Source organism: Eleutherodactylus coqui, chromosome 5, assembly GCF_035609145.1.
Source record: "Eleutherodactylus coqui strain aEleCoq1 chromosome 5, aEleCoq1.hap1, whole genome shotgun sequence".
NCBI lineage: Eukaryota > Metazoa > Chordata > Amphibia > Anura > Eleutherodactylidae > Eleutherodactylus > Eleutherodactylus coqui.
This window is the reverse complement of record NC_089841.1, coordinates 120,741,118-120,768,748: the sequence shown is the minus strand read 5'-3', so window position 1 is coordinate 120,768,748 and position 27,631 is coordinate 120,741,118. Positions and strand designations below refer to the sequence as shown.

At 44.8% G+C, this 27,631-nt stretch overlaps 1 protein-coding gene across 1 annotated transcript; it reads left to right on the top strand.

The window, feature by feature from the left end:
• Positions 1 to 73: 73 nt before the first annotated feature.
• FEM1C (fem-1 homolog C) lies at positions 74 to 27,631 on the top strand. Its single transcript, XM_066603084.1, has 3 exons — positions 74 to 208; positions 5,698 to 6,397; positions 25,162 to 27,631. The coding sequence occupies exons 2-3, from the start codon at positions 5,854 to 5,856 to the stop codon at positions 26,469 to 26,471; spliced, it is 1,854 nt and encodes a 617-aa protein (XP_066459181.1). The 5' UTR covers positions 74 to 208; positions 5,698 to 5,853; the 3' UTR covers positions 26,472 to 27,631.

Below are 27,631 nucleotides of genomic sequence, written 5' to 3'. Positions count from 1 at the left end.
TAGCTCTCTGCTCCGCCCCTTCGCAATGATTGGCTGAGTTTCGTCTTGTTGATGACTAACGAGTTCTAGCAAGTTAGGTGGAGTCCCTATCAGACGGTGGAGAGCCCCGCCTGCCCCGTCACACCGGCAGCTCTGCTGCGGCGGCTTCTACAGGGCACATAACGTCCCGGGAGGAGAGCGGGGACCGGCTGCTATCACCATGGCCGTGGTAAAGACTCACTGTTCTCCGTCCATGTACTGAGCGATACGTATAGGGGCGGCGTACATCGTGACTATATACAGCGTGTGTGGTAACCTAATGCGCCACTGGTGTACGTGACCGGGCGGTTGTGTGGGACTGCTCTGCCTGTGCGGGGGCTCCTCGGCTGGCCGTCCTGGGACGGGGCTTTGTGTGCGGCTCTCGCTGCCGTGGCCGGTAGTTACACGTCGTCTGGGGGGGCAGGAGCCGCACACAACTTTATATGTGTGTGCTAGATAAGCAGATCCCCCCCCCTATTGGTTTTGGGGTCACCTCTCTGTGGCCCCCAGATCCTGCCGCTGGGACCCCACAGGACGGGTTTGTGGGTTTCTTACAAGAAGCCCCATATCAGTAACTGGTTACTTCTTTTGGGGTGTTTCTAGGCCATCTTTCGGGGTAACTCGCCCAGAACCGGCGGTCTTCCTGCTCCGCACGGCGTCCTCAGTGTTACCGCCGCCGTCCGAGTCGCTCAGCCGCAGTTCACACTGGTGTTCTGTTTCTGCCCGGCTGTGGCAGACGCCATATGTGTAGCTTCCCGTCTGCTTCCGCTGACAGCGCCGTAACTTTTGTTTTGGTTCCGTGTCTCTTTTTTCACTGGAAACAAAAGTGCGTCAGTCTGCGCCATTGTTGTAGCGTGAGAAACGGAATGGAGGCGGAAGATGCAGAAGCAGAGACTGAAGGTTTTTGTTTTCTACCCACAGAAATGTACTGAAACTAAAGGTCGTCTTTCCGTCTTGCTGTTCCCACGATGGAACAACCAGGCGAGAACTAAAAATACTGGAGGGGAGAGGACTTTTTCTTTATACGTTAATCCCCTATTGCAATACACTTCTGCAAACGGTTCACTTTTTTTATTTTTTGGAAGCTGCCCCCCTTTGTCTCCTCGGTGTGGTCATGTGACCGGTGATGTCACCCGTGTGTATGTGATGGCTGTAGTCACGTGGGTGAGGGACACACGGACCCCTTTCTTGCTGGTTTCTCTCTACTTCCTGGTTGCCTCTCTTCTTGCAGTGTGTCTCTCCATAGTAACCTGTTCAGGAACGCCTCGCAGTGTAGCCGTACGGCGGGCCATTACAATGCTGCTGCTATAGGAACTAATGGATTATTCCTGAAGAATCGCACAAAGATGGACATGCAGGGATTTGTTTTCCTAAGGCTACAGTCAGGAACTCTGTGTGTATCGGGGTTGTCAGTGTGCGGGTGTAAGGGGTTCTTCATGCAGAAACGCCTCGCATTACTTCTGGGAAATCGCAATCCTCTGGCGCTTGTTTCCTGCGCATCAGAGGATCTGCAAGTGTTTCCCATTGACTTCATCGCACTCGCAGCACGGCGGGCGATGTTTGAGTGTCCCATTGAAAGCAATGGGCGCTGCGTTCCAAGGGCCGCGAAAAATAGGATGCGCAAGGTTAAAAAGCAAACTGCAGCATCGCTGTGAGGGCAGAACAATTGGTCATGAATGACCCCATTTACAATGGAGTTCATATTCGTGCGTTTAGCAGCGCACTAGTTTCTCACGCATGTGACTGTAGCCTAACTTGGACATATCGGCTAAAGAATAGCCCTAGCCCTGTCTATGGGATGTCAGTGGTGAGGTTTCATGGCGGGTAGGTGGCTGCAATAGTTATTTTAGTAAACCACTGCAGCCATGTTACCGGAGCGGAGCCTAGCACGGCAGCACAGGAGCACTGGGTGACTTACTCGTTAAAGGGGTTGTCCCGCGCCGAAACGGGTTTTTTTTTTTTTCAACCCCCCCCCCGTTCGGCGCGAGACAACCCCGATGCAGGGAGGTAAAGAAAGCTCACCGGAGCGCTTACCTGAATCCCCGCGCTCCGGTGACTTCTCTACTCACCGCTGAAGATGGCCTCTTCCTCCGTGGACCGCAGCTCTTCTGTGCGGTCCACTGCCGATTCCAGCCTCCTGATTGGCTGGAATCGGCACGTGACGGGGCGGAGCTACACGGAGCTACACGGAGCCCCATAGAAGACTGCAGAAGACCCGGACTGCGCAAGCGCGGCTAATTTGGCCATCGGAGGGCGAAAATTAGTCGGCACCATGGAGACGAGGACGCCAGCAACGGAACAGGTAAGTATAAAACTTTTTATAACTTCTGCATGGCTCATAATTAATGCACAATGTACATTACAAAGTGCATTATTATGGCCATGCAGAAGTGTACAGACCCACTTGCTGCCTCGGGACAACCCCTTTAAGGGCTCATTCATATCAGTTTTAACTTTCATTTTAAACAGATGCCATTTTTTTTTTTTTTTTTTTAACTTGGAACTATACACTGACTTCCCTGTTTGGGAGGAAGTTTTCTGTTAGTTGGACACAGTCAGAAAAATTGTCTGATAGTTTTTTTTGTGTTATTTATCGCCATGAAGCCCCAACGAGGCAGAAAGCTGTCACAGCACCATAAACTAAAGCCCCATTTACACTGAAAGATGATCGCTCAAACAATTTGAGTCACAGTTTTGAGTGATCATCTTTGCATAACTCTTCAGCTGATTAGCTACTTAAAGAGTTAAGCCCCATTTAGACCGATTATCACTCAAAAATCATTGCGTCTAAACGTGCGGCCATCGTGCACTGTTCATTCATCGCTCATTTCTAGTTAGCTAGGATTGAGCGATGAGCCTCATCAGCACCCCACGCTGATAGTATTCCTTTACCTGGTATCCTGCTGGCAGTTCTCAGCAGGACAGCAGCTGTAAGCTCCGGGAACAATGCAGCTGTTTGCATAGACAAAACAGCTGCATTGTTCTTGGAGCTGTCTCAGCTGTGTCCCACTCTGCCTGCATAACTTAAGTAGCTAATTAGCTACTTAGTATCAAAGATGATCACTCAAAACTGTCACTCAAACTGTCAGTTAAGCGAATTTTGAGCGATAATCGCTCCGTGTAAATGGGCCTTTAAATGCAGCCGGAGCGGGGTACTGCTGATATCTCAGAGAACAGCAGCTGTTTTGTATATGCAAACAGCTGCATTATTCTCAGAGCTATCAGCTGGTATCCTGCTGAGAACTGCCAGCGGGATACCAGCTGATAGAATGCTATCAGTGCCGCCTGCTGAGAAAATCAGCGTGCGGCGCTAAGTTATCGGTCATTTCTAGCTGGCTAGAAATCAGCTATGAACGAACAGTGAGCCATGGCTGCGCATTTAGACGCAATGATTATTGCTCAAAAGATGGCTTTTGAGCGATAATCGTTACGTTTAAATGGGCCTTAAGTTAGGGCTCATGTCCATGGGGGTTTGTTCACAGCATATTATGCATGTGATGAATGGAGTCAATGGACTTTCACTGATCCATGCACATGTAGATACACACGAGAAATGGAGCATGCTGTGATCTATTTTTTTTTTGGCGTACCATGCAGCATGGGCCCTATACTCTTGTGTAGGCAGCGTATGCAAGTGCACTCCATATGCAATACCTTGTGTATGGGCGGCAATTCAAAAGCAACCTTACTATGAAGCAGCGGGAGATTAGAAAAAAAAAAAAAAAAGTCCCACTGCATATGTCCGTAAGATACGTGGTCATGCGCTGCACATACGGGTCTTGGCTGGCTCTCTGGAACGCCAGTGTACAGGAGCCCTTATAGAGCTGTTAGGGGATGTGACAAGGACCCGGGGGATGCAGTATTTAATTTTTTTTTTCTTTTACTTGCCCACTCCTGCCATTCAGTCACATGTTCATGGGGCATGTGGGCTTCACTGGGTGACAGCACTGGAGGGGTGAGGGAATAAAAAAAATCCAGCACTCGGCTTCCTGTCACATCCCCTAACAGCACCATACTTGGTTTATGAGCACGGGCAGGTTCACTATAAAACAAAAATTACTATAATCCCCTTGTCTGCCATACCCGTGCGGCGTGTGCCCTGTCTGCTCTTGTTGACACATGGCCCGCTTCTTTATCATGTAGTAACCTGAGGTGTGGGGTCCCGTAACTGAGAGATGGGATGTCATTGTCATGGGGGATCAGTAACAAGTGGTGACAATCCCCAGCAGATCTGACCTAGGCCAGTACCCAGGTTAGACCATCCCTGAGCGATGACTCAGTAGTAGGACCTACTAGACGTGTGTTAGTCACACCTGGTAGTACACGGCACTTGTGAAACTATCCTATTTTCACCCTTTTTTTTTCTGTAATTTCTTGGAAAGTTTTTGGAGTGTTTATGAACAGCATACAAGCATTCATACAACCTTTAAAAACCAAGCTAATCTGAAGCTCCGTGCTGTGGGCAGAGCTGTGCAGTCCTCACCATCTGAGGGAATGACATATCACAGCATTTAGGGACAGTACTTGAGATCCCCGGCCCGGTCACTGACATCTTAGTTGTGTCCTCCATTTCTTACGGTGCGCTTACACACAAACCTCAATTACGGTAAAATTCCTATAATGTGGCAATCTTCTGACCGGATATCATCTTGGAATCGTTCAAGATTATTTTTGAGTCCTGAAAGTCTACAATGTCTTCTTCAGCATGAGACAGGGTAACGGGGAAATGCCGACTATAGCCTTCCCTCGATCCCCTTTCTTTTTGTTTTTGCATTCTCTAATGTCTTTTTTAGATGAGCAGAGCATAGGCATAGAAACATTCACAATAGCACGACCTTCACAGTGCCAAAAGGTGCGCTTTTTACTGTATTTTCTGCGCTGCCGGGCACTGTTCATATCGGCACTGGACACTGCTGCGAAGTGTTTGCTTTTTTCCTTTTAAAAAAAGGCTGTGCAGCCTAATTATTCCCTGGTGTTTTCGATTTCTTCCCCCCCCCCCCCCCCCCCCAACAAAATTGCACAGTTAATCGCACAATTGTCCACCCCCATAGACTCCTATAGTGCCTTTGGTGTGCAAATGCACACCAAAATAGAGCATGTTGTGTTTTTTTTTGTTTGCGTGAAATTGAAAATGAACCCATTGAAAACAATGCGCATGCAGATTTTGCGCACGCCAATGTGCTTGTGTGAATAAGCCCTAATAGATCTCCCCCCTCCAAAAACCTGCATGACAAAAACTAGTCTTCTAGCAGTCCTTTACTCTGGCTGAAAGAAGGGATTCCAATCCATCCCCTCATACAAATGTATATCCGAAACCTGTTCCCGGACCTCGATGGGTGCTAGGTAGACCTTTTAAATCGGAGCTAATCGGTGCGTCTCATAGCTGGGACTAGCAGGATTGCTGTAGTTATGGAGAATTCCTACAGAGGTGTTGAGTAGGGGTGTGCCTTTACACTGAGCGATAGATGCAGGAATCTGGATGTTTTATTGGCCCATGTAAAAGGGCCCTGAACTCAGTTATACAATATGGCTTCTGTTGTGAGATAACTATTATGTTGAGTACTGTATAGAACATGAAGGATGTGCTATTATATAACTTCTGCGGCTCTAATGAATGTTAATGGCTTTCTACTCCAGTAAGTGTACTGATTTCATAATTTTTTTTTTTTTCCTTTTCAGCTTTATGCATCTGTGAGTCCTTATTTATGCTTCTCCTGAGACAACGGATGGGATCTCATTCATATTTCTTGTGTGCCTTTTCTGGAAAATTCTGGCTGTCATTGAAATAAACTTGGTCTGTCTTAACACAAACAAGTCTTTCACAATAGAGCAACCATGGATCTCAAGACAGCAGTCTTTTATGCTGCTCGTGACGGCAAGCTTCGCCTTCTTTCCAAGCTGCTGGAAAACAAGGCCAAAGATGAGGTGGTTGTATTAATGTCAGAAAAAACCAATGGGGCCACACCTCTTCTAATGGCGGCTCGATACGGTCACCTGGATATGGTGGATTACCTTCTGGATCAGTGCAGTGCCTCGGTGGAAATTGGGGGATCTGTCAATTTTGACGGGGAGACTATAGAAGGCGCACCACCTCTCTGGGCGGCATCTGCAGCGGGTCATCTCAAGGTTGTTCAGTCACTTCTGGATCATGGTGCTTCCGTTAATAACACAACCCTGACTAATTCTACTCCTTTAAGAGCCGCCTGCTTTGACGGGCATCTGGAGATTGTGAAGTATTTGGTAGAGCACAAAGCTGACTTGGAAGTAGCCAACCGGCATGGTCACACTTGTCTGATGATCTCCTGCTACAAAGGTCATAAAGAGATTGCCCAATTCCTTCTTGAAAAAGGAGCTGATGTTAATAGGAAAAGTGTGAAAGGTAAATGTCTCATGACCCGGCTACTTACCTCCTCTAAATATAAGCAACCCATATAGGGGGAATGGCTCTTATATTTTGTGTTTTGGGTCATTTATGATACAAGCGCACAATTCGCATGCAGTCTGCTTTCAAATGTATGACAACTTCTGATATGACATTTTTTTTTTTTTGCTAGCATGCCAAAAATCCCATGTATGGTATAGGTGTCGTTGCAGTAGGGGCATCATAAAAATGGATCAGCCTGAACTCATGGCTGATAAGTGGTCAGTCTCGTAATAGAGAAGGCGCTTGTGTACGGGGAAACTGTCCGTGTACCTTCTAATAGATGAGTAGCCTAATATGCGTAGTTATGTTTTCATAATGCCGGAGTCCCACACAAGGACGTTCCATGTTGTGTTGTGCAGCCGACACAGTCCTCTGTTATTAGTGCCCGTAATTACTGGGGTGATGGAAGTGGCACCGTGCTGAAAGACTGGCATTCGGAAATCTAGACCAATGTGATATTTTTTATTTTTTTTTATTTTCTCAGAACATTACATTTTTCCTCTTGATTGTTTTGGTTAAATGAAAAATGTAATATTGTTCAATAGAACACAAGTGCATTAGATTTATAATTATCTTATAGGCGTAATAGTTTATAGTCGTCATTGCTTAGTCCTGCTTCAGTAAAGCAGAGGGAGATCTCGGAGCAGGTCGTGGACTTCTGATACACGTTGGTTGCCACTTGTATATGATACCAGTCGGCAGGGTCATCGGGTGCGCACTGTGACGGGTCCAGCGCTACGTCATGTACATACTGTATAACCAGTTTGGGCTGGACCAGCCAGGTCTTGTCCCTATGACGGTAGTGACTAATATGCCCAGTATGATGTCTTGCATTCCTATCCTGCATGGCTGTCAGCTGTGGGCTATTCTCCCAACTCCTCCCATAAACTAGGGACGAATATTTACTGCCGTGTCAGAAGTGACAAATTCCATGCGTGTTTAAAACTTATCTTGCAGATGAGTCTTAGAACTTCTTATAAGAATGCATTAAAAACAACCTAACCTCCCGCAGGCAGCATGATTTTACAGGATAAGATCACATCTGCAGATTTCAGCTCTTGCAGCTGGTGAAATCCTCTGCAAGTTCTCCATCTATATAGATCGCACCTAAAAACCACACTTTTCCCTGCATTTGTGGATGGCGTTTTCTAACCGTTCAGGGCAGTGTTCGTCACTGAATATTCGCAATTATGCCGCATGTAAACATAACCTAAAAAGAGCGTATTAAAAAAGGAAAATGTATTACGGCTGCGCTTGTGGTGTATACACCATGAAAATGACACCATTGTACATGACCCACACTTAGGTATATTTTATGTTTGCCCCGTCTACTCCCATCGTACAATTTAGTGTGTAGAAAATAGTCCGTTTGCACTGTGTAATAATTAGGCAGTGGTAAAATGTTCCAGGTTTACCATGGCGGCCCATGCTAGATGATGAATCTGCTGCTATATGTACACCACCTACTAGTGGGCTTAGTTTTTGGCAGACTTTTGTAGCACAACGTTACATGTAGGTTACCCCCACACCCCACATTCTTTTGTTGCATTAAAAAAAAAAAAAAAAAAAAAAGATGCAAAACTTGCAAATGTGGTACAAAGCATTTGTGATAGTTTTCTGCTGCACTTTGCACCAGAAAGCTTTCACATCGCTGATAGTAAATCTGCTTTACTGTGCAGTCTATATGTTTTTGTGGGAAACTATTATGTTGGTGCTACTTGGACACTCTTGACAAATATTGGGTCACGGTGGTTACATTCAGCATATGTATTGGGTTCTTTCCAGCACATAAGGACAACATGAATTTCAAATGTAATGAAAACCACTCTGACGCCAACAGGGGGTTGGCACAAACCACTATACATGCACTGAGGTGACCGGAGCTCAGGAGATGAGCCCACACAACTGTGGATGTCAGTTTCCAGCACAGCTGACACCTTGCAACAGCTGGGATTAGAGGTAACTCCAGCTGTTTAACACTTTGGGTGCTGCCATCAGTGACTCCCTCTGTCAACCTCTTGGTCCCCCTTAATAAAACCATGAGTTGTCTTAGCAGGCAGGGTTCTAATAAAGGTCCCAGAGTCTGTCCATCTGTAGACCTAAGATGATGTGTTGATGGGCATAATACACTGCAATATAGAAGTATTACAGTGTAATATGAGTGATCAGGCTCATACATGACCAAGTCTCTCCCAATCCCCTCCCTGAAAAAAATTAAACCAGTGAAAAGAAAAATGTGAAGACATGGAAAAGTACACAAAACGGGTATTGTCAGGTTAATAACAACCCAGACTATAAAATTATCGTATTTACGCTACATGGTTTTGTTTCTTTATGCAACGAGTATGAGAGACAGTTTTCCTCCTTCTCGTGGAGAGCTAATCTGCATACCTTTTCCCAGGGAGCATTGCCTCTAAGACTTTCTATGCTAGCTGTATATCTGGAAGGAAAAACAGTACCTCCTAAGGGCTCATGTCCACGGGCAAAATAAGAATTAAAATCCGCTGCGGATTTTAACTCTTCTCCCGCCCGCAGATCCGCACCCCATAGGGATGCATTGACCACCCGCGGGGTAGATAAATACCCGCGGATGGTCAATAAAAGTGATTTAAAAAAAAAAGGAGCATAGAAAAATCTGGACCATGCTCCATTTTCATGCGGGTCTCCCGCGGGGACGGCTCCCGCGGGCTTCTATTGAAGCCTATGGAAGCCGTCCGGATCCGCGGGAGACTAAAATCATATTTTACTCACACGCTCCGGTTCTTCTCTTCGCCGCGGCGCCATCTTCTCTCAGTCGCGGCCGGATCATTTTGCTTCGGCCCGGCGCATGCGCAGGGCACGTCACCGACGTCATCATGCACATCCGCCGAGCCGAAGAAAGAAGATCCGGCCGCGACGAGAGAAGATGACGCCGCAGCGAAGAGAAGAAACGGAGCGGATGGGAGGTGAGTTTATTCTTATTTATTGTTATTTTCAGCGCCCATGTCCGCGGGGCAGGAGGGACCCGCTGCAGATTCTACATGTAGAATCCGTAGCGGATCTGATTTTCCCCGTGGACATGAGGCCTAAGAGTTTTAGGAAATTGATACAGGTTTGAGGAAATTGCAGCAAAATAATGCATTTTGACCATTAGCAAATTGACCCCTAGGCCGAGCTCACACCAGTGTAACTGAATTGCTTATTATGTGCGCAATATACATGCAAATAATACGTGGTGAATGGAGTCAAGGAAAGTACATTGATTTTCATTGATCTTTCACACTTGCGTATATGCATTGCGTATAATTCATGCCTTAAGAATGCAGCCTGTTCTATGTTAGAGCCTTATTTATGGGTGCACATGAAAGCGCTGTACATGTGTGATACATCGTGTGTAGAGATGAGCGAGCATACTCGCTAAGGGCAATTGCTCGAGCGAGCATTGCCCTTAGCGAGTACCTGCTCGCTCGAGACAGAAGGTTCAGGTGCCGGCGCGGGGGAGCGGTGAGTAGCGGCAGTCAGCCGGGGGGGGGGGGGGAGAGAGCTCCCTGCCCGCCGCCGGCACCTGAACCTTTTGTCTCGAGCGGGCAGGTACTCGCTAAGGGCAATGCTCACTCGAGCAATTGCCCTTAGCGAGTATGCTCGCTCATCACTAATCGTGTGTGAAGTGTTTTTATAGGGTCCCGCTGTGTTTTAGCGGTCTATGTGATACCGGCAGAGAGCTGGCTACCACAGCACGTGTACTGCGCATGACCGTGTAGCTCGCGCACGCTAACATTCACAGTGAGACTTCTTTTATTTTTTAATTTCCTGCTCAGTTTCATAGCGGAGTATATATGAATCGCCGTCCATGTGTAATGTATTGTGTATGGACAGCGCTGCATAATACACGGAGAAATAGAGCATGCTGTGATCTTTTTCTCTACATGCAATGTTTACACGCTAATGTGAATGCATCAATGAAAGTCTATGTACTTTCACTGACTTCATTCACTGCGTGTCACATGGCGACGCATCTTGTATGTATTACGCGGTGAAATCACCGTTGTGTGAATGAGCCTGAAGCCAGAGCATGACTGTGCGTGAGATACGCGGTAATGCACAGGCGTACGCGGTGATCGCAGCTCCACATGCTGGTAAAATGCTGCATCTGATGTGCAGCGGTCTACCATACATGAGGCCACTTTCACACGATGTAAACCAGAGCCAGAAGTGCTTCCAAACCCACTGAAGGGGTGCAGACTTTCCTGTGATACTTTCTTTATGTTCCGCTCCCGGCTTTAGCTTGGGCTCTGTTCACATTTCCATTTAATACATCATGACATGGAAAAACAAAAATAACTGTCCTGGATCCTTTTGTATTTAAGAGCAGAGGCCACGACGCAGCTCAGACTATAGTGGCTTCTGCTGGGTTTCTCTCATGCTGCCGGCCGTTACTGGGAAAATAGTGCAGCATTGTGCTAACTTGGCAAAATGCTAGATTTTTCTCTTCCTTCGCAAGTGGCCTTTCTGTGCTTCTATTTCATGTTGGGCTTTGTGAGTGCCATGTGAGGCAGAAGGTGTTCCTAGAGCAAGCACCTTGTGACTGGCACACAGCTTGGCATCACACTGTACCAAGGGCAGCGCTGTTATAAGAGGGCGTTATGTCTGTCGGCTCCTTCTGGGGCGATGCTCTGCAGACAGGGCAGTTAGTATGGGGTAGCAGGCTCGCTGCTGCAGTGGAGTGTCCGCAGGAGCAGATAACGGTACCCTTGTGGCCGGCTGCCCGCCTTCACCTGCTCTCTCTAGCACGCTGCACTCTTGGAGAGTGGAGTGTTTTCTGTGGCACAGAGTCAAAGGCTCTGAGACTGAAAGCATGAAGGTAATCCAGCAGGGATCAGCTCTTTCTTTTTTTGATTTGTTACCTGACATGGACGTCTCCCTTGCATGGTAACGGGCACCGAAAATAACTACTGAAAAGGTATCTACTGATCCTGCAAGATCTTCCTGACCAGCTGGAAGATGGCAGCATCTGTAATGGTATATAGCTCTGTCCTCCTCCTGTACAGTAGTCTCACATGTACAAGGCTAAATTTACACTGTTGACAACATACATTAGGTTATTTGTGTGTATGTATATATAATATACCACTGAACCAACCTGCAGTCCACAACAAAGTGTTACATGCAGATTTTAGCAATCGCGCTGTATTGCAAGCGGTGTTGCGTTTCCACGGCAGATGGGGCATGCTGTGCATCTATGTTGGGCTCCAGACTAAAACAAAATTACATGGGAGCTGTTGGCTCCTAAACTGAAGAATGTAGGAGTCTAATGAAACGTAGTTGTCAAATTTTAATGCACGTATAATTTAACCCCTTGATGACCGTCGATACACCTTTTGACAGCCTGTATTGGCGGTCTATGTATGAAGAGATATCGCGGGGCAACCTCTCTTTATACAGCGCGGTCGTTAGCTTTTACAGCTGACACACGTGGGCAACAGCTACAATCGGCCGATCGCGGCTATTAATCCTTTAAATGCCGCTGGGCAATGAATGGGCCCCCTGCAGTGAGATCGGGGGAGCCGTGCAGGTGTTGTGGAAGCCCAGGGCCTTCTGAAAGGCCCCAGGGCTACCTTAGCAGACTGTCTATCAAGCGTTCCCCATGGGGTGGCTTGATAGACTGCCTGTCAAATCGCAGTATGATGTAATGCTATGGCATTACATCATACTGCAGGAGCAACCAAAGCATCGCTAGTTGCGGTCCCCCAGGGGGACTAAAAGAAAAAGTAAGTCAGATCAAATTAATTGTATTTTAAAAACTTTCATTACACTTTTTTTCTTTTATTCTTCCCCCCCCCCCCCCCCCTTTGCCATATCTATAATAAAACTTAATCATAAAACAAAAATACATATCTGGTATCGCTGCATCCGTAAAAGTCTGATCTATCAAAGTAGCACATTATTTACCACGCCTGGTAAGTCGTCCGAAAAAAAATTAAGAACTCCAGAAACGCACTTTTAGTCACCCTGTCTCCCAGAAAAAATGCAATAAAAAGTGATTAAAAAGTCGTATGTATTTCAAAATGGTACCGACGTAAATTACAGGATGTCTTGCAAAAAATGAGCCCTCAGAACAACTACGTCATTTTTATAGCAAAAGAAAAACTACACAAGTTTGATATCGTAGTAATCTTACTGACCCATAGAATAAAGTCATCAGGTCATTTTTGTTACAGTTTGTGCGCCATAGAAAAGACACACTGAAAGATGGCGGGATGTGTATCAGTAGATTATAAGGTACATTAAATGGCACCATTGAAAAATACAACTTGTCCTGCAAAAACAAGCCTTCATACAGCGACGTCGATGGATAAATAAGGAGCTATGATTTGTTTTTTCTTCCCCACTTATAAAAAAAAAAAAGGGGGGGGGGGGGTGGGCAGGCATCATTGGGTTACAGTGGTTGTAAAAATATTCCACTCTTCTAATTATGAGCATATTCAGTTCTGCACCTCTCTACACAAATCCGGGTCTGTTTAGACCGCCCTCCAGTTAGTTGCAACCACAGGTGCCCCCTGCACACACGAAGGTTCCCTTCCCTCTCATTCATGAAGCCATATGATCAATTCCCCCCAATAACTATCCACGGCTACGATGCAGTACTCTCCGGCGCAGGTTTAAATAAAAGTTGCCGAATACTGCTCATTGTATAATACCCTTTATTAGCTTCCTCCACATGTTTAAAAGAAGTACTCTGTTCTTCCTCAGATTAAGGCCTCCCTCACTCAGGCATTTGCGAAAATGCTGCATTTTTCAACGCTGCATTGACTGGTTCAGCAGCGCTGGAATGCGTTTTGGCTGTTTCCAGCATAGCTGAAAATGCAGCCAAGGAAGCTAAAGGAGGGGAAAAAAAAAAAAGGAAGGCTCAGCTAGCAGGCGCCCTCCGGGTCCCTACCGCTGCTCTCCAGCTTTCCTGCAGCCTTTGAAGTTGTCAGCCTTCGACAGACCATCTCTTGCTGGTAAGAGTTGAAAATCCCGCCTCCAGCTATTGATTGCTATGATTGGCTGAGCCAGTGCTCGAGAACCAATCGGAGCCACCACTCGATGCACCAATCACAGCCATTTATTGAATACCAATAAATAGCCTTTATTGGTATTTGGCAACTTGTGTTGCCATCTGTGCCGGAGTGTACTCCATCCTAGCTGTGGCATCTGATTGCGATTCCTTCACCTGAACTTCAGGCCTTTGGCATCTGTGTTGGCTGCTGTCTGAGGATTTTTGATCATGCCAAATATTGTGTACTCACAACTAACCCAGGTGAGCAGGATCTAACTCATTGTATTATTGTAGCGCCTGTGTCCACAATAACAGACAAGCTGACCCGTTGCCTCCCTGCAGCAAATAAAACACAGGAGCCATATCTTGTCATGACGGGAATGGGCCTGCAGCGCTGTTGCATGCTTGCGGGCGGACTGGAATGGGGGAGCACAAGTGTCTGGAGCCTTTAATCCTCAGATAGTGTGCTCGTTCGTGCAGATGGGAAAATAAGAACAGCTGCTGGATATAGAGTGGATTCTGCACGTATGACACGGACGACGCACCACTGTGACAGTTCTGCTTGTAAGTGGCAACAAGGTTGAAAAATACTGTCACCATTTGCAAATTTTTAGTGGCATTGGCAACCAAAGTGGTCGCCATCTGAAGTCCTACTGTGTTGTGAGAATAGGGGCTTGTGAAAGCCCCAATAAACTTAAACTGCACCCTTTTTTGTAGAATTTGTGCAAAAAATTTGTGAATTTGAAGAGCGTTTTCTGCACCATAGAACACACGTTACACATTATTTTCTGACCTCCGGGTCATGTTGTCATGCTTAACCACTCATGGGCTGCGATAAAACTTGCAGGAATATCATCTAAAAATTTCATATCTAGTGCTATAGCAAAGTTGCTAAGAGCTGGTTCCACTCAGGCCGCCAACACACAGGCCGATCGGATTCCGCATGCAGGATCCGGCCCGGGCAGCAGTGGCGTCCGCACGTACCTGCCTTCTCAAATGTGTACTGCAGATGGTCTAAATAACTTGCTTTTCCCGCATCATCACCTAGCGATGCTGTGGAATCCGCGACCTTTCCGCAATGTCAATTGTGGAAGGGCTGCGGATCGGACAGCTTCCATTGACTTCAATGGTAGTCATCTATGCAGAATCCATGTAAGAATAGAGCATGCTGCGATTTTTCTCCCCGCTCCGCAAGCTTAAACCTCGATTGGCTTCTGCTTGTGTGTAGGAGGAATCACTTTTCCATTGTATGCTATAGAAGGTATTTGCTGTGGAATCTGGAGGCGGACGCCCAATCCTAATTCCACAAGGCCAGTCCGCCTGTGTGCAGCCGGTGTTACAGAACGTCCATATCAGGAGAAGGGTCTCCCAGGCAGCACCCTGGAGAGGAGGAGACTGTGCACGTGTATGTAGCCGTCTCCATTGTAGATTATGGGTCTTGTGGTAACAGCCTAATATTTCACAGAAACTATATAGTAGAAAGCTGCTTTCATTGATGGCCACCTCTAACTTAAATGCACCTTTTGTGGAGTGCCGGAGGTCCCCCAACTGGTTTGGTCGGCCCCCACCAGGCGGCAGCTCCGTTCAGTGTTTCTCTAACAGTGGACACGTGAACAGAGGTTTTTACGGTTTGCAGAGTCGTCTTTAGGACCTTTCCTGTTGCCCTTCAGTTCTCTTGCCTCTTTCAGGATTGCCGTTTTGGACCGATCTGAACAGGATGCCTAATCCTAGGAAGAGGTGGAGCAGTCCTGAATCTTCTCCATTTACTGATTTGTTAGACTGTGTATTGATAAACGCTGGTCTTCAGCAATGCTATCTTAGCTCCCTGTATTTGTAGAAGGGGCTGATCACATTGTGTTAGCCATCCCATGAGCATGTACATTTTAAATAACCGCCCACCTCCCAAAGAAAAAAAACAAATATTGCCTGATGTACCCAGTCTGTAACTGGGCAAACCTAGTTCAAAAGTCTATTCTCTTGACTCCATTTCACCTGATTTAGTGTAGTAGGCTTTTTTTGGTTAAGAGGAAACCTAAAGCTGCGCATTTCCATACATCGAACGCTAGCTTTTCTTTTAGTTTTCAAATTCATGTTTACAGAAAAAAAATCAACTACAAAATGTTCTTAGTGGCAGCATTCCTGCAGACATGCATTACACTGGGGGTCCTCATTATATTTGGAGTATAGAATAACGGAGTTGACTTATGCAAGTGAATGGTTCTGGCTTAACCACCTAAGTGACGCATTTTTTTCCTTATTTACGGGTTAAAAAAACAACTTTTTTTTTTTTAGCAATTCTATGATTTTTTTTTTCTGTACTTTGGGAGTGTAATGTTTTGTTTTTTTTTAAACATTTAGTATAGTTTAGGAGATATAATACAAAGTGATGCAGGCAATCCCAGCAGTGATTTTTGGGGGAGAGTTTGAAATATAAGCCTTTCCCTGAAAATCATCCCTATCTGGTGTGTAAAAAAAGAAAAAAAAAATATTCTGAGCTCTCCAAATGTGCAGCGGGGATGGAGGAATCCTCTGCAGCGGGGATGGAGGAATCCTCTGCAGCGGGGATGGAGGAATCCTCTGCAGCGGGGATGGAGGAATCCTCTGCAGCGGGGATGGAGGAATCCTCTGCAGCGGGGATGGAGGAATCCTCTGCAGCGGGGATGGAGGAATCCTCTGCAGCGGGGATGGAGGAATCCTCTGCAGCGGGGATGGAGGAATCCTCTGCAGCGGGGATGGAGGAATCCTCTGCAGCGGGGATGGAGGAATCCTCTGCAGCGGGGATGGAGGAATCCTCTGCAGCGGGGATGGAGGAATCCTCTGCAGCCGGGATGGAGGAATCCTCTGTTGAAGGAATAACTATCATCCCCCATTGATTTCAATGGGGCGTGAGCCGCTTTCTCCTGAACGCATGCCTGACTGAGTCAGGCAAGGGGTTAATACAAACTTTCAGTATTTTGTGACAACTCTGAGATGGAATCCCACAGTGTAGTGGGCGCAATAGGAATGCACCAAAAGACTTTATAGTGAAAAGTGTGTGTATGTATATGTGTGTGTGTGTGTGTGTGTGTGTGTGTGTGTGTGTGTGTGTGTGTGTGTGTGTGTATATATATATATATATATGTATATATATATATATATATATATGTATATATATATGTATATATATATATATATATATATATATATATATATATAAAAATGTTTTCCTTTTTAACAGGAATGTGTCAGGAAATTACCTATTATGTTAACATTTTTATTTGTGTGTGAATATATTTAATTCACTCCTGCATTTTTTTCCCCACTGACCACAGAGCCCAGTACTGGTCTGTCCCTTGTCTGTAGAGAAAGCTTTGCCGCAGGCAGCCTAGTAACATCACAGGCAGGATTACACTGACAGGTAACGCCTCCAAAATAGATAACAGGATCCCCCATTCACAATGGGTGATCAGCTGTGCCCATCTACTCCCCTCCCTACACAGGTCACAGAACTTATCTAGAACAGTCTCCTATACAAGTCAATGGGTTCCCTCTAGTCAATAGCCTATGAGGCTGCTGTAAAGCATATCTCTAGAAGCTATTAAATGCAGCTCGGGAAAGATGGCCGCCCCCATACTCATGTACAGACAACAGAATAAAGAATTCTACAATCCAAAAAGTGAAAACTTTCCCTCTATTCAATTAAGAAAGTGATTATATTTCTGCACGGCTTTTTGCAGCACATTTTCTACGAAGCGCAAACAGTGTTGGGACTGCAGTTATAGTAAAGGAGTTTTTCAGGTAAATACTATTGATGACTTATTGGCTGGGGACCCGGGCTGATCAGCTGTTCAGGTATCTGCTGGCAGCGGTACAACACGGCTTGCAGAGCAGAAGCGGGTATCTTCAACCCCTATGCACTGGTCAATGCCAGTAATTGCAAGTGTATCTCTCATTAGGCTGTGTCTTCAGAACCGCTTAATGGACTGCTTTGTTTTATATTCAGTACAGCAAAGAATTACTCCGTGTGTCTAACACAAATCATTGTGACGCGCCTTTAAAATAAAATAAACATCTTATTAGTTTGTGTAAATTTCTCGAAGAAGAAAATAAGTCAGGCCTCCCTTACACAGGCATTTGCAAAAATGTAGTGTCTTTAAACACTGTGGTTTCAGCAGCGCTGGCATGCGTTTTGCCAGTGTTTTGGCTGTGTTTTCAGCACAGCTGAAAATGCAGCCACGGAAGCAAAAAAAAGCTGTGATTGGTCCATCGAGTGCTGACTCTGATTAGTTCGAGCACTGGCTCAGCCAATCAGAGCAATCTCTTACTGGAGATTTCAACCCTGTTACCAGCAGCATGCTGACAACTTCACCGAAGCCTGCTGGGACCCGGACGGCGCCTGCTGGTTGGGTATTCCTTTTTTTTTCTTTTTCACATAGCGTAGCTAGGGCATTTAGTGCTGTCAAAAGCGCAGCACCTAGTTGTGCTGAAATTTTAGCAACGCTAAATGCTCTGCCCTTTATTTTAATGGGTGACTCACAGCGTTTAAAAAAACGTTGAAACTCCAAAAAATAGAACATGCATCGCTCGAAAATTGCGGCGGTCTGCGCCTGTGTGAGCGGTCCCATTGAAAACAATGGGAGTGTTGTACCGCGATTAGCGCAGTGCTCAAAATGCCACGCTCATGGAGGTAAAAAGCGCCTGCATGAGGGGAGCCTAAAAAAACAACTTTTTGTTTTCCCTTCGCTTTCACAAAATAAAAAAAGCTATCCTATCCACAAGACTCCTTTTGTTTTTAATGGCTAGCAAAAGGGATTGTTAGCCATTAAAGTCGTCTGCAAGTTGTCAGTTTTGTTTTACTCTGCTGGCTCACACGGTACCAAAGTATTTATTTTTACCATAAAGTGCATATATCACCTTAATTCATTACTTGTATAGTTACCTCCACTGGCACTGAACAAAACCCACTATACCAAGACAAGCATTACCAATAATGTATAAGGGCCAATTAGTAGCACCATACCTTGATCACATAGAACCACCACTTAGTGACTAGTACCTCCATACTGTTACTGAATGTAAAACACTGCAAAGATCGGTTTTGGCAATAACACTACAATGCTGTTACACAGCGATTAATACCAACATACAGTACTCTGCAAAGATCAATGCCACTATATGAGGGTCAGATTATATCTCCGGACTGGGACCACATATCACTATAGTGGTGCTGAAAAAAACACGATGCAAAGATTATTACGTCCCCATACACAGTGACCATATTATGGTAGCTATCGGCTCCAAAAAGTTGCGGGGAAGTGATTTAGAATACAGTTCTACGCAGTGATCACAGTTGACATCGTGTCTGACTGGAATCGTTGACTTTTCCTTCTCCATCTGGCCCAGACCATCACAATAACGTCTGGTTGCAAGTTGTCTCAGGAATTGGACACTGGCATCTTTGACTGCCAACAATTTTTCCAGCTGTTTGGCTTCATTTTCCAAACTTCTACATAATCTCCATATTCTTGGTGCCCCAGATTCTTGGTGTCACACAGTAATAGCATTTGCCATGTCTGTGCTCCTTGTAGGCCCCACACAGTAAATGCAAGTTTTAGTGCCCAAGTCACAGTAACAATGCACTTCTGTAGGCCCCAACCTCAGTAGCAGTGCCCCTCGTTAGTCCCGTTCAGTAAAAGAAGGGTGATTAGGAGGAGGGGAAACCCTTTTATATGAAAATTTAAAAACTCCACTGTCATGCCTCCCAGCCTCTGCAGTCCGCGCCTGTTCAGTTCATTCACAGAGTTCCGGGTAGAGCGATCATATGAAAACCTGGTCACAGGATCACTCTTTCCGGAACATCTTAGAAAAATGTATAGAATCCCTTTTTTTTTTTTTTCTATCGCTGCATTCAAAGACCCATAAGGATGTTAGGGGAGGTGACTGGGTGATATACTATTTTTTAATTAATTTTTTTTTTTAATGTCCACCTGCACTCTGGTTCCCGCTGAGACCCCCTTTAAAGATTGCATAGTGAACAGAAATCTGGCTCCTCTGATTGCCGTGCGCTGCCATAGACTTGTGTGGAAGACCGTGCGTTCTGCAGTTTGGAAGACTCCGATTTCTGTGCAGCATGCCATCTTCAGAGGGGCACACTGTGCAGGTGAGTATTAAGATTCACCTGGCTGTCTCTCACGTCCCCTACTGGCACCATAACCTAGTTTATAGTGTTGTAGGGAGGTGACTAGCTCCCTTTTATTGGACTACTCTGGGTTAACCAATCTTGCTTGAGGAGAACAGACTTGCCAGTTGTGTGTGTGTTTTTAATGGTCAAAGCACATGTGAAACCCACATTTCTAATCTCATAGCCTTAATTGAAACCCCTTTAGCCTGTTGGCTCTTGGAGTCATTAACAGAGGTTTACGTTTTCTGCCTGCATTATGTATGTTCATTGTGCTCAATAAAATACATGCTTTAGTTTAGGGTTTGTCTATAATTGTGACTTGGATAACAGCCGGTCTGCGGTTTATTACTAATGGGTGCAGAAAGGATGGTCCTTCTACATTGGTGTGGCCTGTTTTTTTTGTTTTTTTGTTTTTTTTTCCAAACATCTTTTTTATTTTAAATTTTTGCAAATATTTTCCATTTTGGTGTGTCCTGGTTTTGAAGTTCATAGACTAATTTGGTGATTGGTAGACAACTCTGCTTGTGCAAGTGCCAGGGCCTATGGACTGTAAAGTGCTTGGCCAGATTACTATGTATATAGTGTACATTAGGTTCTGGCACATTCTTTCTCAGGGCGTGTCTGTGTACAGAGAACACGGAAAGCTTGTGAAATGCTCAGCACAGATTGATCAGTCGGAGATGGACCGTTGTTGGCAGTGAGCCTTTACCGAGAGCCGTTTGGACTGATTGGGGGTCTTGAAGTTTAATTTTTCATAAAGTAAGCGCATGGTGTAATGTAAATGCTGTTTTTTATTTAACATGTATTAATGTGTCCTTAATAGGGCGATGGGAATAGGCCACTAGTGGACACTTCTGGCTGCAGCTTATTTCCTGGTTGCAAATAAACCATGTTGTATTCCAACGTATGCTGTCAGTTAGGTCGCCCACATATATATATTACATGGTTTACCAGACACACTCAAATTGTCAGGTTTTACCAACTTCAATTTAATATGTATGGTAGGGCTGAATTTCGTGTGTGTGTGTGTGTGTGTGTTTCCCTACCACTATAGCGTTACCAAATATATATACACACACACACACACACACACACACACACACACACACACACACACACACACACACACACACACACACACACACACACACACACACACACACACACACACACGTGTGTGTATGTATATATTACACCTCTCGATGCGTGCGGATGCTGACTGCAGATTCCACAGTCGGTCATGTGAAGCCGGCCTTATTGTGATTGGAGATTCCAGCCCAGCAGAATATTGCAGGAGATCAGCTGGTGCAGCGTCCATCCGGAGCCGCACTCTATCAGGGTCATTGTTGGAGCTCTCACGTATCCGTAATGGTTTATGGGCCTGGCAGCTATCACACTGTTTTCTTGTAAGGGGTACGTCCGTTCACACGTAGTGGAATTTGGTGCAGATCCGTACCAGATTCTGCAGTTTAATTTATACTGCAGATTTTTGTTCGGATCCAAATCAATATCCACAGTGTTTGGTATGGATTTTGATGCGGATCTCCAACAGATTTTACCCTTTCGGTTGAAGTCTGCTGTGGATCCACATCAAAATCTGTGTCATAATCCACATCAAGGATTATCTTTACATCAATGCTGCATTTTTTTTTTTTTTTTTTTCCAACATTTATTTTGGTGCTGATTTTCCTATGTGGCTGCACCTTCCCCCATATTCCTGGCTTGGGAAGCTGCAGGGGGTACCTAATGCATCGCTTCATTTCTTACACTATCTGGGCACTTCTGTCAATATAAGAAATGCCAGGGTCACCCACACACTTACCCAGTCCTAATATGTGAAACCGCTGACAGACTCATGTGTGCGGGGATTGGGTGGCTGCAGTATCCGGGGTATGTGGTGCTGCTGAGCTGGCACTCCATCCCCTCTCTCCTTCACATATTCACCCCCTATATATGCCAAGTCTGCACCTCTAGAGCCTTGAAACCGCAGGCTTGACTGGCAGCGACATTATGAATTGTGGATTCCATGACTGGCGTCTGCGTGGACAATACGCAGACATTGTAAGGCATGAACTTTTTCCGGTTTGCTCAGACGTGTGAGTAGAAATTTGTGGATTCCGCAAGCGGAAGAAAAATCTCAGCATGTTCTATTTTAGCACAGATGGACTCTATTGAGGACTATGGGAGCGAGCCGCAGCCCATACGCAATTAACATTGCGTATGAGCGGCCGAAACTCTTGCAACTTCATAGGAAAATAGAATAGAAAAACCGAAATGCTGACTGAAGAGGAGAGAGATCTTCTGCTCGGACCATACGCTGTGCATACACGTACATCTACACTGCAAATGATCGCGAATGTGAAGGTTTTTCAGTTTCCGCGCATGATCATAGGTCTTCCACTGCGGAAATCTGAAAGTGGAATCCGACCTGTTCGTCTGAGCTGGCCATGTAAGTTACCTTTTCCCGTATAGTGCGATACACCGCTCTAACAACTGCAGGGCTGCCAAGGGACGAATTAATCATTGTATTAATCTCCAGCCCCAGTGCGCGGTTCCCTTTAATCCTGCAGTAGTCGTGATTTCTTCCATCACTCTATTGCTAAACTGAAGCTGGATGCAAGACCGTTACAAAAATTTAGGAAAAGGATTGTGCAAAGTACTAACTACGGTAGCTCATCGCAGGCATTCATACAATTCTCAGATGTGTTAGGGCCCCTGTCCATGGGCGATATGTTATCGCATTATCCATGGCGAAAATCCGGCCGCAAGTAACACAGTGAACGCTTCCATAGACTTAACTATAGAAAGCGCAGCCCGACGTCCATGAGCGGAGAATCGTAGCGAGTCTCTGCTCGTGGGATTCAAATTGCGGCATGCTGTGATTCTCCGCGACTATCTATTAGACGGGATCATCACAGAGACCTGTCGGTTCCCCCTGCTCCCCTGCGGCCGAATATCTCTAGCGATCTTCATTCACGGCTGTGGACATGCATATGGCCATATTGATACAGATGCACAATCTACCGTGTATGGACTGCTTTGCCTGCTGCATGTCAATACGTGTCACTGAGGCCCCATACGGCAGCACACAGGTCCCTTCAGGTGAAAAAGCCCCCCAGAAAACGGTGTGATGCCACCCCACGGGGTCTGTGCACGAGCCTTGGTGCTGGGGTCACAGGCACTTGCAGATAGCTCGCATCTGTTCCTGTGAGTGAGAAGAACTGACTTGTCTAGTGTTAATTGTATCTTGTGCTGCTTTTGCTTGCATTAAGCTTGTGCTTAAGTGTCGGCATCTTATTCCTCTGATCAGTTAATTAGGATTCTCCTGCTCAGTTCTTATCTATTTTCAGCATTACAGTGTGAAATGCGAGGGCAGAAGGTTAGCAAAGTGAATCAATGTAGAAACATTAAAATTAGTATCTGTCTAATATTATGATCTTTTAATGATGTTTAACCATTCTGTAGTTATTCCACTTATATGCGGTAACGAAGTATTAATGGATTGGACTCGTCAGGGTCACTGGTGTAGATCTTGGAGCGATGTCACTTGTCATTTGGACAATGTTTGCTTCAGTTGTTTAAAATATTACAAGGCTCAAGGTAATTGTAATACGACAGCCGCCTGCACCAGGGGGCAGGTTTGGCCTCTCCTACGTGGTCTCCAGTATAATTTATTTAATTTTTTTTGATTAGTCTGAATTCCAATTTTATTATGATCTGAAGAAATCTCTAACAAGCTGCATCGGCAGCACAACTGGTTTTAAAGTGGCCTTCGTTGGATGAGTATGATGTACCCCACCAGCTAACATTTAGTAGACTTGCATATTTTTAAGTGCTAACAAACTTGCTTCTTTGTATATTTAAAAAAAAAAACAGGTGTATGGAAAAGCTACAGGCTGCTTCAATAAAGCCGCACCCCTCCAAGGGAGAGTCTGCACTGGTTGGATGTCCCTACCGCCAGCTGTTAAAGCACAGCCTCTACTGGCCTCTCTTCCTGCCTGCACTGATCCTTTCACTTCCCTCTTCCTGTTTTGCACTGATTCGTTCAGCTTCTTGTCTGGTGGTCTGGCCACTATTTTTTAGGCTGTAGTCCGAGCCCAGTTGCATCTGGTTCAAGACATTAATCCCTATACTGCCCTAGACCACTAGGGAAAATGGCATTGAACTCCTTACTGGTCTAGGCCACTATTGATGTTAGCAATGACCCCACCACTTCCTTAGGCAAGTAGATTTGTGATCATAGAGAAACAATAGAGGGGGCTTTATTTAGTAACCAGCGATGGAACAAGGGAAAACTTTAGTATGGGATTCTTTGACTTCATCTAGTACTGACTGCTCCTCCACTTTTCAAAGCAGTTACTGAGTCCTTTAAAAAAAAAAGTGGATAATAGCAGGACATCAACAGAAGATTAAAGGGATTGCTCATTTGTAAACTGGTCTATTCTCAGGATCCTAGGTAATCAATAGACTGTCATGAGTCTGATGGTCAATTGTTATACTTTGTGTGCAAAACTGATTCTTAGTTATTTTGTATTTTTTTTTTTTTTTTGCAGGAAGCAAACTGCTCTGTCTTTACTGCAGTGGCCAGGCTTGGTATTGCAGACTTAAAAATTAATTGAAATGATCGGGAACTTTGCATTAAATTCCAAGCCTGGCCATTTCAGTAAGAACAGAGTTGCCTGCTGAGTTGCCTGCTTTAGGCGGATATCTGCCTGGTGCACAAGCGTGCCGGCCTGGCGAACAGCTGGTTGGTGGGGATCCCAGGCAATGGAACCCCACTGATCTACTATGGTGACTGATCTATACTGGTGACCTATCCTGAGGAAAGGCCATCAATGGTTTACAACTGGTCAACCCATTTCAAGTATTTGGATTTGTTTTCCTTCAGACTTCACCACTGGAATGTTGCCTTCCTCTCAGGCTTATACAAAGTTGGGTTAAATATACTGGTCAGTCTCCTGCTACTTTTACTTGTTTTTCTTTTTTTATTCCAGAGGGGAAACATTTGAGGTGAACACAACTAGTGGCAAGAACTGGCACTAATGTTTGAACGAGCGAGTAATGTCACCTCTAGCTTGCTTGCTCTTGTGTAGCCTGTTTAGGCAGGCAAGTATGTCATTGGCTCGTTCAAACGAGAATCTTCAATCTTTCATTCACTGTATAAGTGAATGAAAGGGACTGAATGAGCGAATGAAAAGTGAACAATTATCGTTTATTCAGTCGTTGGCCCGTGTTTAGACTGATTATCGTTCACTTTCGCTTGTTTGAACATTTTTTTTTATTTTTTTTTTGAGCGGTAATTGTTCCTTATGTAACGGCGCCTGTCCTCATCGCTGACAGCAATGTCCTTAATATCTTGTCATTGACTAAGTGGTTTGAAAAATAGTTGCCACTTTGTAGACGTTATCACTGACTGATATCCAAATTTCTGTTTTTCTCAATGCACCTAATGGCAATAATAGATATCTATAATTATATGCTGTTTTTTTTTCCAGTGTTTTGGGACTTTGAGTTTAACTTGAGTTACTTCTCTCTTTGCAGGAAACACCGCCTTGCATGATTGTGCTGAATCAGGAAGCTTGGAAATAATGAAAATGCTCCTAAAATATGGAGCACGAATGGAAAAAGATGGATATGGTATGACACCTCTGCTTTCTGCCAGCGTGACAGGCCACACAAATATTGTTGATTTCCTTACTCAACACCCACAGACCTGTAAAACTGAGCGTATCAATGCACTTGAACTTCTCGGAGCTACATTTGTGGACAAAAAGCGGGACCTTCTCGGTGCCTTAAAGTATTGGAAGAGAGCTATGGATATGAGATATAGTGATAGGACTAATGTCATCAGCAAGCCTGTGCCGCAAGTGCTAATAATGGCTTATGACTATGCCAAGGAGGTGAATACTGCAGAAGAACTGGACAACCTTATCGCCGATCCTGATGAAATGAGAATGCAAGCGCTCTTGATAAGAGAGCGAATTTTGGGTCCATCACATCCAGATACATCCTATTATATCCGGTACAGAGGGGCTGTCTATGCAGACTCTGGAAACTTCAAACGTTGCATTAATTTATGGAAGTATGCCTTGGACATGCAACAGAACAACCTGGATCCTTTAAGTCCTATGACCGCAAGTAGTTTGCTATCTTTTGCTGAGCTGTTTTCCTTCATGCTTCAGGACCGAGCTAAAGGCTTGTTTGACACTACAGTTACTTTTGAAGACCTTATGGGTGTTCTGTGCAAAAGCGTATTAGAAATAGATAGAGCAGTTAGACATGGATCAACGCCGCCTGACCAAATCCAATTAAACAAGGCCCTCTCTATTATTTTGCACTTGATCTGTTTGCTGGAGAAGGTACCTTGCAGCGCAGAGCAAGAGCATTTCAAAAAACAGAATATCTATAGATTCCTTAAGCTGCATCCCAAAGGAAAAAACAACTTTAGTCCTCTGCACCTGGCTGTAGACAAAAACACCACTTGTGTCGGCCGCTACCCCGTTTGCAAATTTCCCTCTCTTCAGGTGACTGCCATTTTGCTGGAGTGTGGCGCTGATGTTAACGTCAGAGACTCTGAAGAGAACAGCCCACTACACATCGCGGCGCTCAACAATCATCCAGATATCATGAATCTGCTTGTAAAATCTGGGGCACACTTTGACTCTACGAACGCACACAACCAAACTGCCTGTGATTTGCTGGACGAGAAGGAAATGGCCAAGAACTTGATCCAGCCCATTAATCACACCACTCTGCAATGTCTCGCGGCACGTGTGATTGTCAAACACAATCTACAGTACAGAAAACAAATCCCTGAAAAACTGGAAAGCTTTGTGTTGCTGCATAGATGATGCTTTTATGGGACTGCTAATGCACCTAAAGGGTATGTGCTCGGACTATTGGTTTTTCACAAAAGCAGGGCTGATGGGGAAGCGTCGGTTATGCATCGGCTGGTAATGTCGTCTCAATCAGCGTTTGAAGGATTGGTTGCCCATAATATAATATGAAATTTCTCTCTGAAATTTGGTTTTCTATGTCATCCTAAATTTGAGTCTTCTGCACCTTGACCTGTAAAATCTGCCAGATTCTGTTTCGATTTGGTTTGGTTTCTGCCTCTTGGGGTATGGAGAGCGGCTATAGTTTTTTTTTCATCCATGCTAATGCTGGTTTTGTGGATTTTTTTTTTTTTTTTCTTAATTACATGTCTAAGGTCTTTTTTTCTGCTCTTGTAATCTCTAGAACTTTTACTTCCAGTGTGTGGATGGGTATCTTTCTATGGACCATTTGCTAAGTTGTAAAAGCTTTATGAACATGTTAATGTTTGCAATTACCATAAGTGCTTTATCTCCTCTATGCACTGGCTTAGACATGACTGTTGTGTGTGTTAGCATACTTCTATGCAGCATTTTGCCAGCCCAATTAAAACACAATTCGTAGTCCGTTGAAATTTTCAGTTTCTCTTCTGCACTAAGCAGCATGGCTATTTTTATTGGAGTTTTGCTGTATTTTCTACAAGCAAGACGGCTTCTTTCGATATTGCCTTTCCTTTACCCTAATGCAACTGGAGATCTCTATAGGTTTGAGAAGATTCTGGCTCGTTAATTCCTTAGAATTAAATTTAACACTTTAACATGCTTGCGCAGAATGCCTCCTTTATTTTCCTGCTTCCACCTAGTATTTTGCTTAAAAAGGCTGACTCATACCAAGTTGTTTTCTAGGCTATTCGCTCTAGGGGTTCCTAGTTATCTTCATCTCAAATGCCCATTTATTCTTTTTTTTTTTCCTTTCGTCGAGCCATGCATCTGTGGTCTCACTTGATATGTATTACCTAAAGCTGTGATTACAAGCTAGCGAGTAAGTGTCATGAAGAAAGAAACCGTGAGACTGCAGGAAGGTAAAAACGGATTAACCATGTATTACACATTACCATTGGATTATAATGTTAAAGAAATATGAATTTAGATAACTTTTTTGTGGGGTCCCTTTAAATAAAATTTACAACAAATGCAAA